Raw genomic sequence first — 12,121 nt, 5'->3', positions numbered from 1 at the left:
GCCATTTTCCTGTCGGACCTGCAGAGGTGCCTCCAGGAATTGGTTTAGGAGGTTGGGTGGGGGTCAGGGGGGCCAAGATTGAGATCTGACCCCCCCCCCTCTGTGGCAGGTTTCGGGCGGAAATGGGCAATTAGAAGCAACTGCGCATGCTCCTTTCAGGGCATCATTAAAGGGTGATGGACCGCCTCTCTCCAGGAACTAGAGGTTCGAGCAACGTCAGGGATTGGAGAGAGGATGTCCATGGGAATCACCGGATCCAATGTCCCACGGGGATTGGAGGGTGATCTCCTCCCACACGCAGGGGCGTGGCTAGGATCCAGGTGAAGGTGGTACCTTCACCTGGTTCAGCAAGGAGTTATTGCCCAATGTTGCCAAAGAATGTTATGGTAGGAATTTCCGCCCCGTTAGTTTTGGCTCTGCAGGTCCTTAGTTTGTTTTGAATTAAATATTCAAATTTATTTATTCAAATTTATTTAAAGTTATTTAAAATTATTTAAATATGTTAATTAATAAATGACTCTTAATTAATCCACAATCCATGTCTCAGCGTCTTTACTCCGCCTCCGGGGGCAATTGTTTTCACAACAGTAGTCAATGAAACCTTCTGATATGTTCACCTTGTGAATTGTCTGTTTTTCCCCCCCTCATCCATCAAAAGACCTCATAGACTAGATTTATGTCATTTATTTCCTGATTCCAGAAATCAGTTTCAGCCTTGAAACCTATAACTACTGTTCTCCATAGATCACATAAATTCATCCTATGGTTTGATGCATATGATGCCATAATATTGCTAAACTATGTTCTTGAAAATAAAGATCTGTTGGAAAAAGATTGAGATGGAATAGCCATCTTTCTAAGGCTGGAAAAAATAATTTCATATCCAGGTAGCGTAAGCAGATTTTTGCAGGCTTTTTGCTGTAATCTTTATTGTAGATACAAAGAAAGTTAAACAGTTAGGGAATTTTCCATCCCTGCATACTACAAATTGGGCCTTCTTATCTGTATCCTCCTTTATCTGTTCAGGTAGCTGGAAAGTTTAGGTCAGTGTTTCTTAAAGTATGGTCCAAGATTTTCTGAGGAGCACTTATGACTATTTCAGGGATCTACAAAAATCAAAAATATCTGCCAGATATTAATATTTTAAAAAAGAAAAAAAATTAATGTGTGGAAGTTACAAAAAAAGCCATATAATCTTAAGACCATATAATGCATATGATATAATGCAATATCCATCTCTTTGCTCTGTGTGTTTAATGGATGGGGGGCTGAATCAGAGGTAGGTTACTCCTAGTTTGGACCAGTTCTATGGAACCGGTAGGAATTTGGCGGCCTGGGTAAGTGGAACTGGCAATGACCCAGGCCTGCCATGCCCCTGGACTGTCTCTCATGGCAGCGCCCATCTTTTTTTTCCTTCTGCGTGCATGCACAAGCAAAGCAATGGTAATCTGTGAGGCCACCCCATTATTATCTGCAGATCAGGGCTTGATCACAGAGTATAAAATTAGTGAAAAATTGTCAGGACAGGATCAACACAAAATGGTGGAGAGAATCAAGTCTATTGACAGGCTTTATGGGGTTTTTTAATGCTTTTGAGTCTCACACACAGATGCCCCAGGCGTACAGAGATTGTTTGCAATAGGCTTTACTCTGGGTCCCCATGCGAGCACTTATTATCCCTAACTCAATGAGCTCTGTCCTGCTCCTAGAAATATATACACTGTTTACGCTGAAATCTGACTTTTGTAGTTCCCATGGCAACCAGAAATATTGAGCAGCCTGTCTGTGGTTAACTGTTCATTAGTCACAAGTGAAACAGTTCCAACACAGGCCAATTGTATGGGTAGTGAACGCTGTTCTTGAAAGATTGATGATGTGCCTGATTGCCTTTCTGGTTACCTTCATTTTTAAGTCTTAGTCTTCCTCATCAGTTTCCTCAGACAGATCTAGGCTCTGGACCCTTCCAAATTAGGCATGATCCCATCTATTCAACTTTTGGTTTACTTTATGCTAGCTGCAATTCATCTCTCCCCCCCCCCCCAAAAAAAAAAAATCTGGCCATTTTGTCTCAGAGACATCCATGGGGTGCTTTTGTTGCCTGCTAAGCAAGTAAGAACAGGGGTGGATGTTTTTGTGGTCTGATAGTGTGAATCCCTTTGTGAAGGAAGCTGGGGCCCAATTCTAAACCATGAAGTCTTTAAAAAGGCGCCTAGTGCAGCACACTCCAAGCCATTGTTGAGAAATGACGCAAAAAAACCACATCAGGAGGGAGAGGAATGTCACTCAGTCTATCTCCCTACCCCCTCCCTTCACCCAGAGCAGGTAGCAGAAAAGCCACGGCAAGGACAGAAAAAGGGGTGCCTATATGCATCGGATGTGGTGGAACAGACTAATGAGATTCACGCACCTTCTAGGCTTTATCCCACTAATGTTGGTGGAGATGTGGGGTGAGTAATTTTACAAGACTATGCTATCTACACATGTTCAAATCTCGGCAGGGAGTAAAAATCACGCAGAGGCTTCTATAAGGTCCCAGTTGCTAAGCTAAGCTCCAGCCCTTTCAATTTAACTAAACAAAGACAAGACAGACTCCTGTTGGGAGCGATTTCTTTTTTGAACTAGGGGCATGTGAAGGACTTTCAATATTTGGTGGAAAGATTAAAAAAGAAACCCGAGTTCCTTCCTGCGACGATTGCCTGTAGTGTTCCCATATCTTCTTGTTTCATCTGGCAAGAAATTTGGGTGGGCTGTGTGAAACCCAAGCATTCCAGTATCCGTTCTGCGCAAGGCCCATTGTCTCATATGCTCCGTCATCAATCCTTTCCCCACTGTAGTGAGGTTAGGGGCAGCTGGATTTTGAGTTTACATTGCAGGGCTCCTATCTTTGATGTTCGTTTCTGTGACAAAGTACCTATTAAATCCCCTAGTGCTTTGTTTAAAATATTCCATTTTAAAGACGTTTGTGATTATTATTATTATTTTCATGTGCATAAAGTGGTTAAGATTGCTGGAAAGTTGCTGCTGCTATCTATATTTTTCACAAACTTTGTGGGCTAACTTGCTAATGTCTTCTGTTATTTTGCTACTAGTTTCAAACTATGTTTTTAATTGCTAATATTTTATACAATGCTGATAACTTTTGATTGCTGGCTACAGCAATACATTTTGGGATAAACCTGAGGCACATATATTCATTCATAGTACATCTTCAGGGCACCGTGATTGAATGTAATGCTTCCGACTGAGATTGCTATGGTTTTATGGGGTCAGTAATAGGTTAGTAATATCAAGAGTTTCAGCTTCAGCACATGTAGGTAGACCTCAACTTGCAACCATTTAATTAATGATCATTTGACATTACCACAGAACAGTTGCATATGACAGGTTCTCACAGAACCATCACAATATCCCCATGGCCATGTGATATAAATTTGGACATTTGTGTATTTACTGTGTATAGAAAGATGTATGAATAGCATTCTGGAATCATGTGATCACTATTTGCCAAACGAAGTCAATGAGAGAAGCTGGATTTGTTTAATAGCTAATAGCTATTATATTTCTAAAAGCTTTGAACATTTGAGAAGATTTAAAAAATATGCCAAGATCATCCCACTTTCTAGGAGAAAGTAATTTAGGTTCCAATATAAAAGCACAAGTCAACCTAGTCAAAGAAGGAAGATTCATATGAAAATGCAAGTTAATACAGGATGTAATATATATGAGCACTGCTGAACTACGCACTATATAATTGCAGCCATTAAATTGAGCTGTAATTAAATATGTATTTAGTCTGGGAAGAGATTTGTTGCTGAATTCTTGCTAATTATTTGTACCAAGTGTTGATTCATTTTGAACTATATAAACTTGTCTTCCTGTTAATATATCCACCCTACCTGGTCATTAATCAAAAACTCCTTATCTGTTCACACCCTCATTATATTTTAATTAACTAGAGATCATGAATTGTGTCTACTGAAAATTGGCAGGACTAGCAGAAAATCTGTATTTCAGCACAAGGCTGCACCAGTCATTCCAGCTACTCACAGACTACAATTATTGTAAATAAATAAAAAATATTACCTGCGTACTGAAGATGGAAGGGCGATCTTAGTTACAAGTGGAAAATCATAATAAGGAAATCAAGTCAGTTCTTGAATTAATTGCAGAGGGAGGGGGAAAGGCAAAGTAGGATAGGGTGGTTTTTTCCCCAGTTCTAACCTAAGCAAACAGACTTCACTACACATCCTGCAAAAAGGGAATTTATATGAATACACTTGCCATTTAATGTTTTTCCTTTCCTTTCCTTTCCTTTCCTTTCCTTTCCTCCCATCCCATCCCACCCTATCCTATCCTAGCCTATCCTTCCCCTTCTCTTTCCCTTTCCCCCCTTTCCTTTCATGTTAACGCAGGCACAGTTCCACAATAGTTTTATATACGGAATACAATTATAAACTGATAAACTGATCTTATCTAAAGCCAAGACATGATTTGAATGAGAAAACTATTGTTTCTCATAGAGTTTTTAGGGTAAAACAAAATTATTTTCTAATTCCTGTTGGACATGAGAGGACCAAATCAGGACAGTAGCTTTTGTTAGAGACTGTAACATTACATACATACATACATACATACATACATACATACATACATACATACATACATACATAGTAAAGAGATACTTTACTAGAAGAGCCCTCCACTCCTCTACTCGCAACAGAATACCTTACACAACCAGACTTGAAATCCTGGGCTTAGAAAGCTTAGAACTATGTCGCCTTCAGCATGTCCAAAGCATAGCTCATAAAATTATCTGCTACAACGTTCTTCCTGTCAACAACTGCTTCAGCTTCAACCACAATAGACAAGCATACAACAGTTACAAACTCAAAGTGAACCGCTCCAAACATGACTGTAGAAAATACGACTTTAGCAATCGAGTGGTTAATGCCTGGAACTCACCACATGACTCTGTAAGGGGGTGAGTTCTGTAGTTTTGTCATGAAACCCCCAAAACCTTACCCTTAGACTGTCCACTGTTGACTTCAGCTGATTTCTAAGAGGTCAGTAAGGGGCATGCATAAGCGCACCAGCGTGCCTACTGTCCCTGTCCTAATGTTTCCTCTTATCAGTGCTCATCTCATGTATATAAACAACGTTATATCTATGTATATTACCAATACGTCCTTGACAAAATAAATAAATACATATGTACATACATCCATCAAATTTGTAGGACTGCCCATTTCACATGGTGACTATAGGCAACATGTAACAATTAAATAAAACAATAAGTATATAAAAAACAATAATTAAAAGCAGTTATTACTGTCAGATATTACAGATGGATACCAAAAATTCATGTTTAAATTCAGAATTAGTTCATCCTACTTTGGCACAAAGATAAGAATGTTCCCATAATATACTGTTCTTCTGATATTCTGTAATTCTCTACAAATAAACTAATGTGTTGGGGATACCATATGTTGATTTTTTTCATCTTTGCTCTATCATGAGATAAATTATTTCTTTTCTCTTTATCAGATATAAAACTTTTCGTTATTGTATTTAAAATGGATGATTATACTAAAAATGCGAAGCATTTTGGGTGCTGAACATTATGTTTCAATTATTATTTAAAATAGTTATTATTTAAAGTAGTCACTTTTTGAGCTCCCCATCCTTGAATATGTTTTCAAAAAAACCTCTTCATAATATATAGAGAGAAATTCATTTCCACTGCAGCTACTAGCTGTTGTTGTTTTGTAAATGCAAAAAGTTTTTCCCACTTCACTAAGGAGCCAACAGGTTCCAAAATATAGAATGACATATTTATTTTATTAGAGAATTTTTTTATGTTTATAACTAAAGTGTATATATTTATCACACCATATATTATTCATTGGGAACACATTTATATATAAATAGAAACTCAGATAGTTGGTTCTATTTTTCTAAAATTTACTTTGGCTGATGATAATATGCAAAAACATAAAAGCATAACTATGTAAAAATTTGATATGCCTAATTTTGGTGACACTTGTGCAGTGTCACTATTTGTATTTCTTTTTTAAATGTCTCATCTGTTTTTTACATAATACTTGTGGCAATCAAAACCTGATAAATCTATAACGTAGGCAAGTAAATGGATACTCAAATGCATTTTCCTGGGTGCATGAACATGCATTGTGTGGATCTGCCCAGATTTTTTAAAAAGAATCAAATTTAGATTATGAGACAATATATATTTGGCAATGGTAAGAGACAACTCGGCCAAAGACTGAATTCTATATAAAATGTAATTTTGGATAGAGTTATCCATTATATGGTTTTGAGTGTAAAAACGCTCAGAAATTGCTGTCATAGCAAAAGCATTAAACGCTTTCTGTGCTAGTCGGCACTTTCAATACCTCTCTTTGCCTGCCTCTTTTTTCCCCATAAAATTTGAAGTGATTGTCTACAATTGGAAGGAAAGAAAAGCATGTGTGTGTTGTTTGCAGAGGAGATGCAGCATGTATGTCTATATAGAGATTCTCAACCATCCTGGTCATGGTTGTCTCAAAGGTGTTTTTCCAAAAGGCAACTGGACTTCCTTGGTCTTTTCTTTGAAAGCATTTCACTTCTCATCCAAGAAGCTTCTTCAGTTCTTCCGGGGGATACCCAAGAAAATCCAGATGCCTTTTGGCAAAAATCATCTTTGGGACAAGGGTGAAATGCTCCCGGTTCGCTCGGGACACAGAACACTTTGTACATGCGCAGAGGGTAAAAGAACACAAATGGCGGCATTAAGGCAAGTGGGCAGACCCTCACGTTCCCTTCGTGACCAGCTCTCCAATGACCCACAGGCCCGAGCAAATCACCCCTGCTTTGGGATACACATGAAGAACTAGTCACACAAGTATTCAGCACACAATGGTGGAAGTGAGATCTCTCTCCACCGCATCCTTAAAAAGAAAATGAAAATTCATTAAAGCTCTTCCAACTTCTCCTGCTTGAAAAAAGCAAGGGATTTCTTTAATCATTTTTAATAGAATGAGGCTCTAGAGGCTGCAAAATTCAAGTACTCTGAATGCTGTGGTCTTAGCCATGACAGCTGTGGATAAATGGCAGTCTTGCATAGGGTCCTCAGTACTTATAAACATCAGCATATTGAACAAATTAAGTTAAAAAGGAAAATGCTACAGCGAGTAATGTCACCAAGCTAGCCCAGACCATAGAGCTGGGCCTCCCTGCAGGGGCCTCAACAGAAGGGACAGTAATGTTAAAGCAGATGCAGACAGATGAAGGGGGGGAGCAAATGGGTAGCGGTGTCCATAGAGAAGACAAAATGGCAGTAGCAAAGGCACAATTGAAGCCTTGCTCCATTTCATATGAGCGATATGCCATGTGAGGGGTGGAGGGCTGAGCTTTGATTATGTAGTCATGGTTGCCAGGTAAAATCTCTAGGGGAGGTCCATTGTAAATGCCCCTGCAGGCAGATCTGGCTTTATATTCTGGGCCAGTGTGTGCGTACCTGCCTGGCATTATTCATTGTGGCACTTTTCCTCGTAATTTAATCTATCAACATAATTGATAGATGGAACAAGTGACCAGGTCAATGTGTATATTTTATTCTTTTTCACTTTAAAATCAAAGCATCTTTTTTTAAACACCAGCAATAACTGAGTGAGGCTTTTCCCCAAGAAATGTGTTTAGGATCAGAATTCAGAAACCAAAATTTCAACTCCATTCCTCTAGTTTTAGGCTTGCTTTAACAAATGTGGAACCATACAGGTGCAGGGTTGGCAAACATCCAGTAGCTTATTTGGTTCCCCATAATACTAGAAACAGCTGTACAATAGAGCAGTGTTTCCCAACCTTGGCAACTTGAAGATATCTGGACTTCAACTCCCAGAATTCCCCAGCCAGGATTCGCTGGCTGGGGAATTCTGGGAGTTGAAGTCCAAATATCTTCAAGTTGCCAAGGTTGGGAAACACTGCAATAGAGCATAGAATGGTGGAGAAAGGAAGAAGTCATACAGATGCATACCTGAGGCTCTCGCCAGATCTATAAGTCCAAGATTTGAATGTACTTATCTCCACCGCTAAAGGACCATGGATTTCTTACTCATAAAATCAAATTATGAGATTTCCCCAGGTCAGGTCAGAACGATGACTCTGGAGAAATTGTAACTTAATCCTGAGTCCTACAGGATTGGATGGAATAGAAGTTAAATAAATTGAATTAAATTAATATTTCAACCTCCACCAGAAATGCTCCCATTTTCTCATAAACAGAATTTTCCCATTCCATTTTTGGGTTCCTTCTGCAAAATCTAAAATTATTTCGGAGAGGAATTGAATCTGGAGAAATTGTATTAGCAAAGCAATCACCCACCTTTCATGCCATGTTCATTTTAATATAAATAGCAGGAGTCTCCAAATGCAATTACCGTAAGCTTTTTTTTTTTTTTTAAATGTGCCACTCACAAGATAGCTGATGCTATGAAAAATGATCCAGGTTTAATTAACTTTGTCTTTTTGGTAAAGATGTGATCATTCTGAAAATCTGTGCATGCAGTAGATTTCCAGGTTCGTGTCAACCATGCATCAAAAGTGCTTGGTATTCTTCTAAAAATCATGCTTTCATTTTTTGTCAATTTCCCCCCAACATTAATATGGGCACCCATTATATTTTTTAGTGTGTTGGATTCAAACTTTATATGTCCAGAATTCCATCCAATTCCAATTATTTTCTGTATACACTACTTTCATCTTCCTCTATGTATTTTTAACATACTTTTAAAAAACATATTTAAATTCCTCCTTAGTTCCTGAAAAAGAAAACCTGTAGCAGTTTATAAAATTAAAATCACAGAACCATATGAAGTTTAAAAGGACAGATGAAAACACCGATTATACTGAGAATTTAAATTGCCCAACAGAATGAAAAGCATTTCGCATTATGCCTGAGAGAATAAGCTGGATGCAAGTAAGTCTCTCAAGGAAGAATATTCAAAAATACGCGTTGTATTTATGCCAATGTAAGCTGGCTGTTAGGCTCCTTTGCCACTACTAATTATGATCATAGAAGAATTGTGCTGGTAGTGGATGTCCAGCCTAGTGGAGGATTAGCAGGTCAATGATGTCATAAGGAGAGGTTATATGTGGTGCCAGATATATGTGGCTTTTTGAGTCTCATCTACATGCCTCTTCGTCTCATCTCTCTAGCCACGGCATGAAGATACTACATGAACTCTTTTTAAAACAAATGTCTTCCTATTGTTCCCTTCATCTCAGTATATCTCATCTGTTTGGGGAATTCTAGGAGTTAAAGTCCATACATCTTCAAGCCACCAAGGTTGACAAACACTGCTTTATCTCATTCCGAAATATAGGTGAGCGCAGCTTAAAGTCGTACTTAGCTGCTCCAGTTTTTAAGTAGTGTTTGTTATGTCTTGTTTGAATAATTGAAAGCCGGCTGCTGATTGGCTAAGAGGCGGCAAGTTGAATGGACTTGCCGCCAAAAACAAATAACTGTCAAACGGTTTTCCCGTGTTAAAAAAAGAGTATAAATAAGTGCGGCTTTTCGGCGCGGAGTTAGTTGAAGGTTGTTAGCAGAGCTGAACGCTCCTGTTATTTCTTTTTAATAAAAAGAGCTGTTACCAACTCAAGGACTCCAGCCTCTGATTTAACAGTGTTTTTGTGATCCTATTGGTCACTTTAAGCTTCTGCAGGCATGCCCTTCCCTCTCCTATTGCTAGTACTGCTCCCCATGACCATTTTTGTTTGGACTACAGAACATGGTGTCCAAAGAAATACCTACCCACTGCTTCTTCACAAACCACAATTCAGACAGTATGTGGGCTGTTCCTATACAAGGGTTTATTATAGCTATAGATCTATCTTTTAAAAGGAGGCTCTGACAAAAGACAGTTTCTAGACAGCACTAGTCCTATGAAGAAAGCCAATTTAATAGAAATGAGAGCTAGGTTCTGCCAGCTATTTTTGTTAGCTCTGTCATAGAGATGTGTAATTTCCACAGCTTCTGTCAGCATTGAACTTTACGTGGCCATGTTTTTAAAATATCTTATTTTATGGGGTAGGAATTTGAGCTACTCCTTTTGCATAATTCTGAGCTTTTATGGCTTCAAGGTCACAATGCAATCATTGGCCATTTGCTATGAGCACACACTTGGTCCCTTGCTTGCAATAAGCCATAAAATAGAAACATTCAGTAATACCTTTGTTACACGTACTTATTCCTGACAATGGAAATAAATACAGTATAGAATTTCACAAGTGCAATTCTGCACGTCAACAGAGAGACATCAGACCCAGTGTTCAAGAATTTCATGCAGACACATTTTAATAGCATTTTTATTGGTTCTTAGGAAGTAATAAGATGAAGGAGAGATGCTGGAGGAGGCAATGTCTCCCATAACTTCCTGCTCCATGAGTGTGATCTGGTGTCAAGCCTTTTGAGGCTGTCTCTCAGCCCAGTCCTAAAATGTTGTCCAGAACAGGAAACAGATTCTACAAGAGGACTAGATATTTTGGAGTAGTTTTTAGTAGGTGTTGTGGTTAGCTCTGGCCCAGCTCCTGCCCCAAGGACTGTGGGTGTGGGGGAGACATCCACATGCTGCAGGCCTGTTTTGCCCCCCCCCCCGGTGGAATCTGCTGATGAAGGCTCCTCTGACCAAGAAGACATGAGTGACAGGGAAGAGGAGAGTGTGGCAGACAGCTCAGAAAGAGATCAATTATCTAGCTCCTCCTTGGATTCAGAACAAAAGTTAATGATACAGCCACGCATGCGGAGAGCGATGCATAGGCAACAACAACTGAGAGATTATTATCAAAGAAAATGAGGCCACCTGTGGTTGGGTGGGGCTGTGGTAATTAGTGAGGCTGCTATAAATAGCAGCCTGTGAGTTTGGCCATTGTGGAGGATTATCTGATCCTTGTGTTTCGTGACTGCTTTACTGACTTTGACCTTTTGTGTGCTGATTTTTCCCTGCTTTGAAACTAAACCAGGGCAAAGTGTGTTTCACTTTGTGAAAGAAGAAGGACTGTGAATTGCCTCACAGCTGCAAGCTAAGTATCACAGAACTGATAAGGGACTTGTACAAATTACCAGTTTGTTTGGAGACGAGTGCTCTTTGCTATACCAAAAGAGCGCTTGGTTTCAGTGAATTTTCATTATAAAGAACATTGTTTTGCATTTTCAAACGTGTGTGTGTCTGAAATTGTATCTGTGCATTTTTGGGAGGATTCTACCAGAGAGCTCGACAGAACAGTAGTCGTCTCCATGACTGCCTATATTGCAAACTCAGGGAACAAAAATGACTTTATATGTTTGGAGCAATTTTTTATCACTCGTAGGTAAATACAGCAGAATGTCGAGGGAATCACATGATATACTAGGAGAGCTCTGTGCTTTTCCATTCTGCATACTTTGCCATGCCTATGATCTGTCTGCCTGGTCAGTTTTGGACAAAGGTCACTTTTAATGCCCTTTCAAAAATGTACCAGAGTCATATTCAGAACATATTGACAATAAAGGCAATTTGAAAGATGGGTAAATAATTGGTCCAGGCTTCTACTTGCATTCACCCAATTACCCCCTGCTGCACATTAAGGATACTGATTGCTGGATGCATTTCCCACTGGGAGGTGATGTGGACAGAGGTATAAACCAAGCTGAACAGTTCCAACTAACTATTCCCCATAAATTGCACTGCATTAAAAATTAAGGACAGGGCCATTTGCCAGCCTCTTTACTCAGACAGAATAGAACTGAATGGCCAGGACAGTACAATTCATGCTAATATATTTTCATGTCAATTCAAGGATTAGAAGAAAGCACATTAATAGAGCTATTATGTAGCAAAGCAATGAGTGATGAGCTTTGGGAATGGGCTCTTTCAATCATCATATTATAAGAGAGCCTCAGAAAGGTAGTATCACAGCTTTCCAGAAGTAACATTCATCTTATAATATGTGGTGTAAGCCCTGGATGGATTTGGCCACATTCAGTAGAACTTGGAATTTAGCCAGTGATGTTCCGCCAAAAAGTGGAGCCAATGGCAAATTAAAGAGCTAGTGAGTGGACTGACTTTTAAATAATTCCTCTCCAGACAAG

The 12,121-nt window shown here is 39.1% G+C and overlaps 1 protein-coding gene across 1 annotated transcript in view; it reads left to right on the top strand.

Annotated features, from left to right (window-relative positions):
• Window positions 1–2,315: 2,315 nt before the first annotated feature.
• The window catches only part of CD5 (CD5 molecule), a 34,265-nt gene continuing 24,459 nt past the window's right edge, over window positions 2,316–12,121 (top strand). Inside the window, exon 1 of the mRNA XM_070744878.1 lies at window positions 2,316–2,447. Coding sequence (XP_070600979.1) covers window positions 2,366–2,447 — 82 coding nt within the window. The 5' untranslated portion in view covers window positions 2,316–2,365. The remainder of the gene's footprint in view (window positions 2,448–12,121) is intronic.

Source organism: Erythrolamprus reginae, chromosome 1 (genome assembly GCF_031021105.1).
Source record: "Erythrolamprus reginae isolate rEryReg1 chromosome 1, rEryReg1.hap1, whole genome shotgun sequence".
Taxonomy (NCBI): Eukaryota; Metazoa; Chordata; class Lepidosauria; order Squamata; family Dipsadidae; genus Erythrolamprus; species Erythrolamprus reginae.
This window is presented reverse-complemented; position numbering and strand designations above follow the sequence as displayed.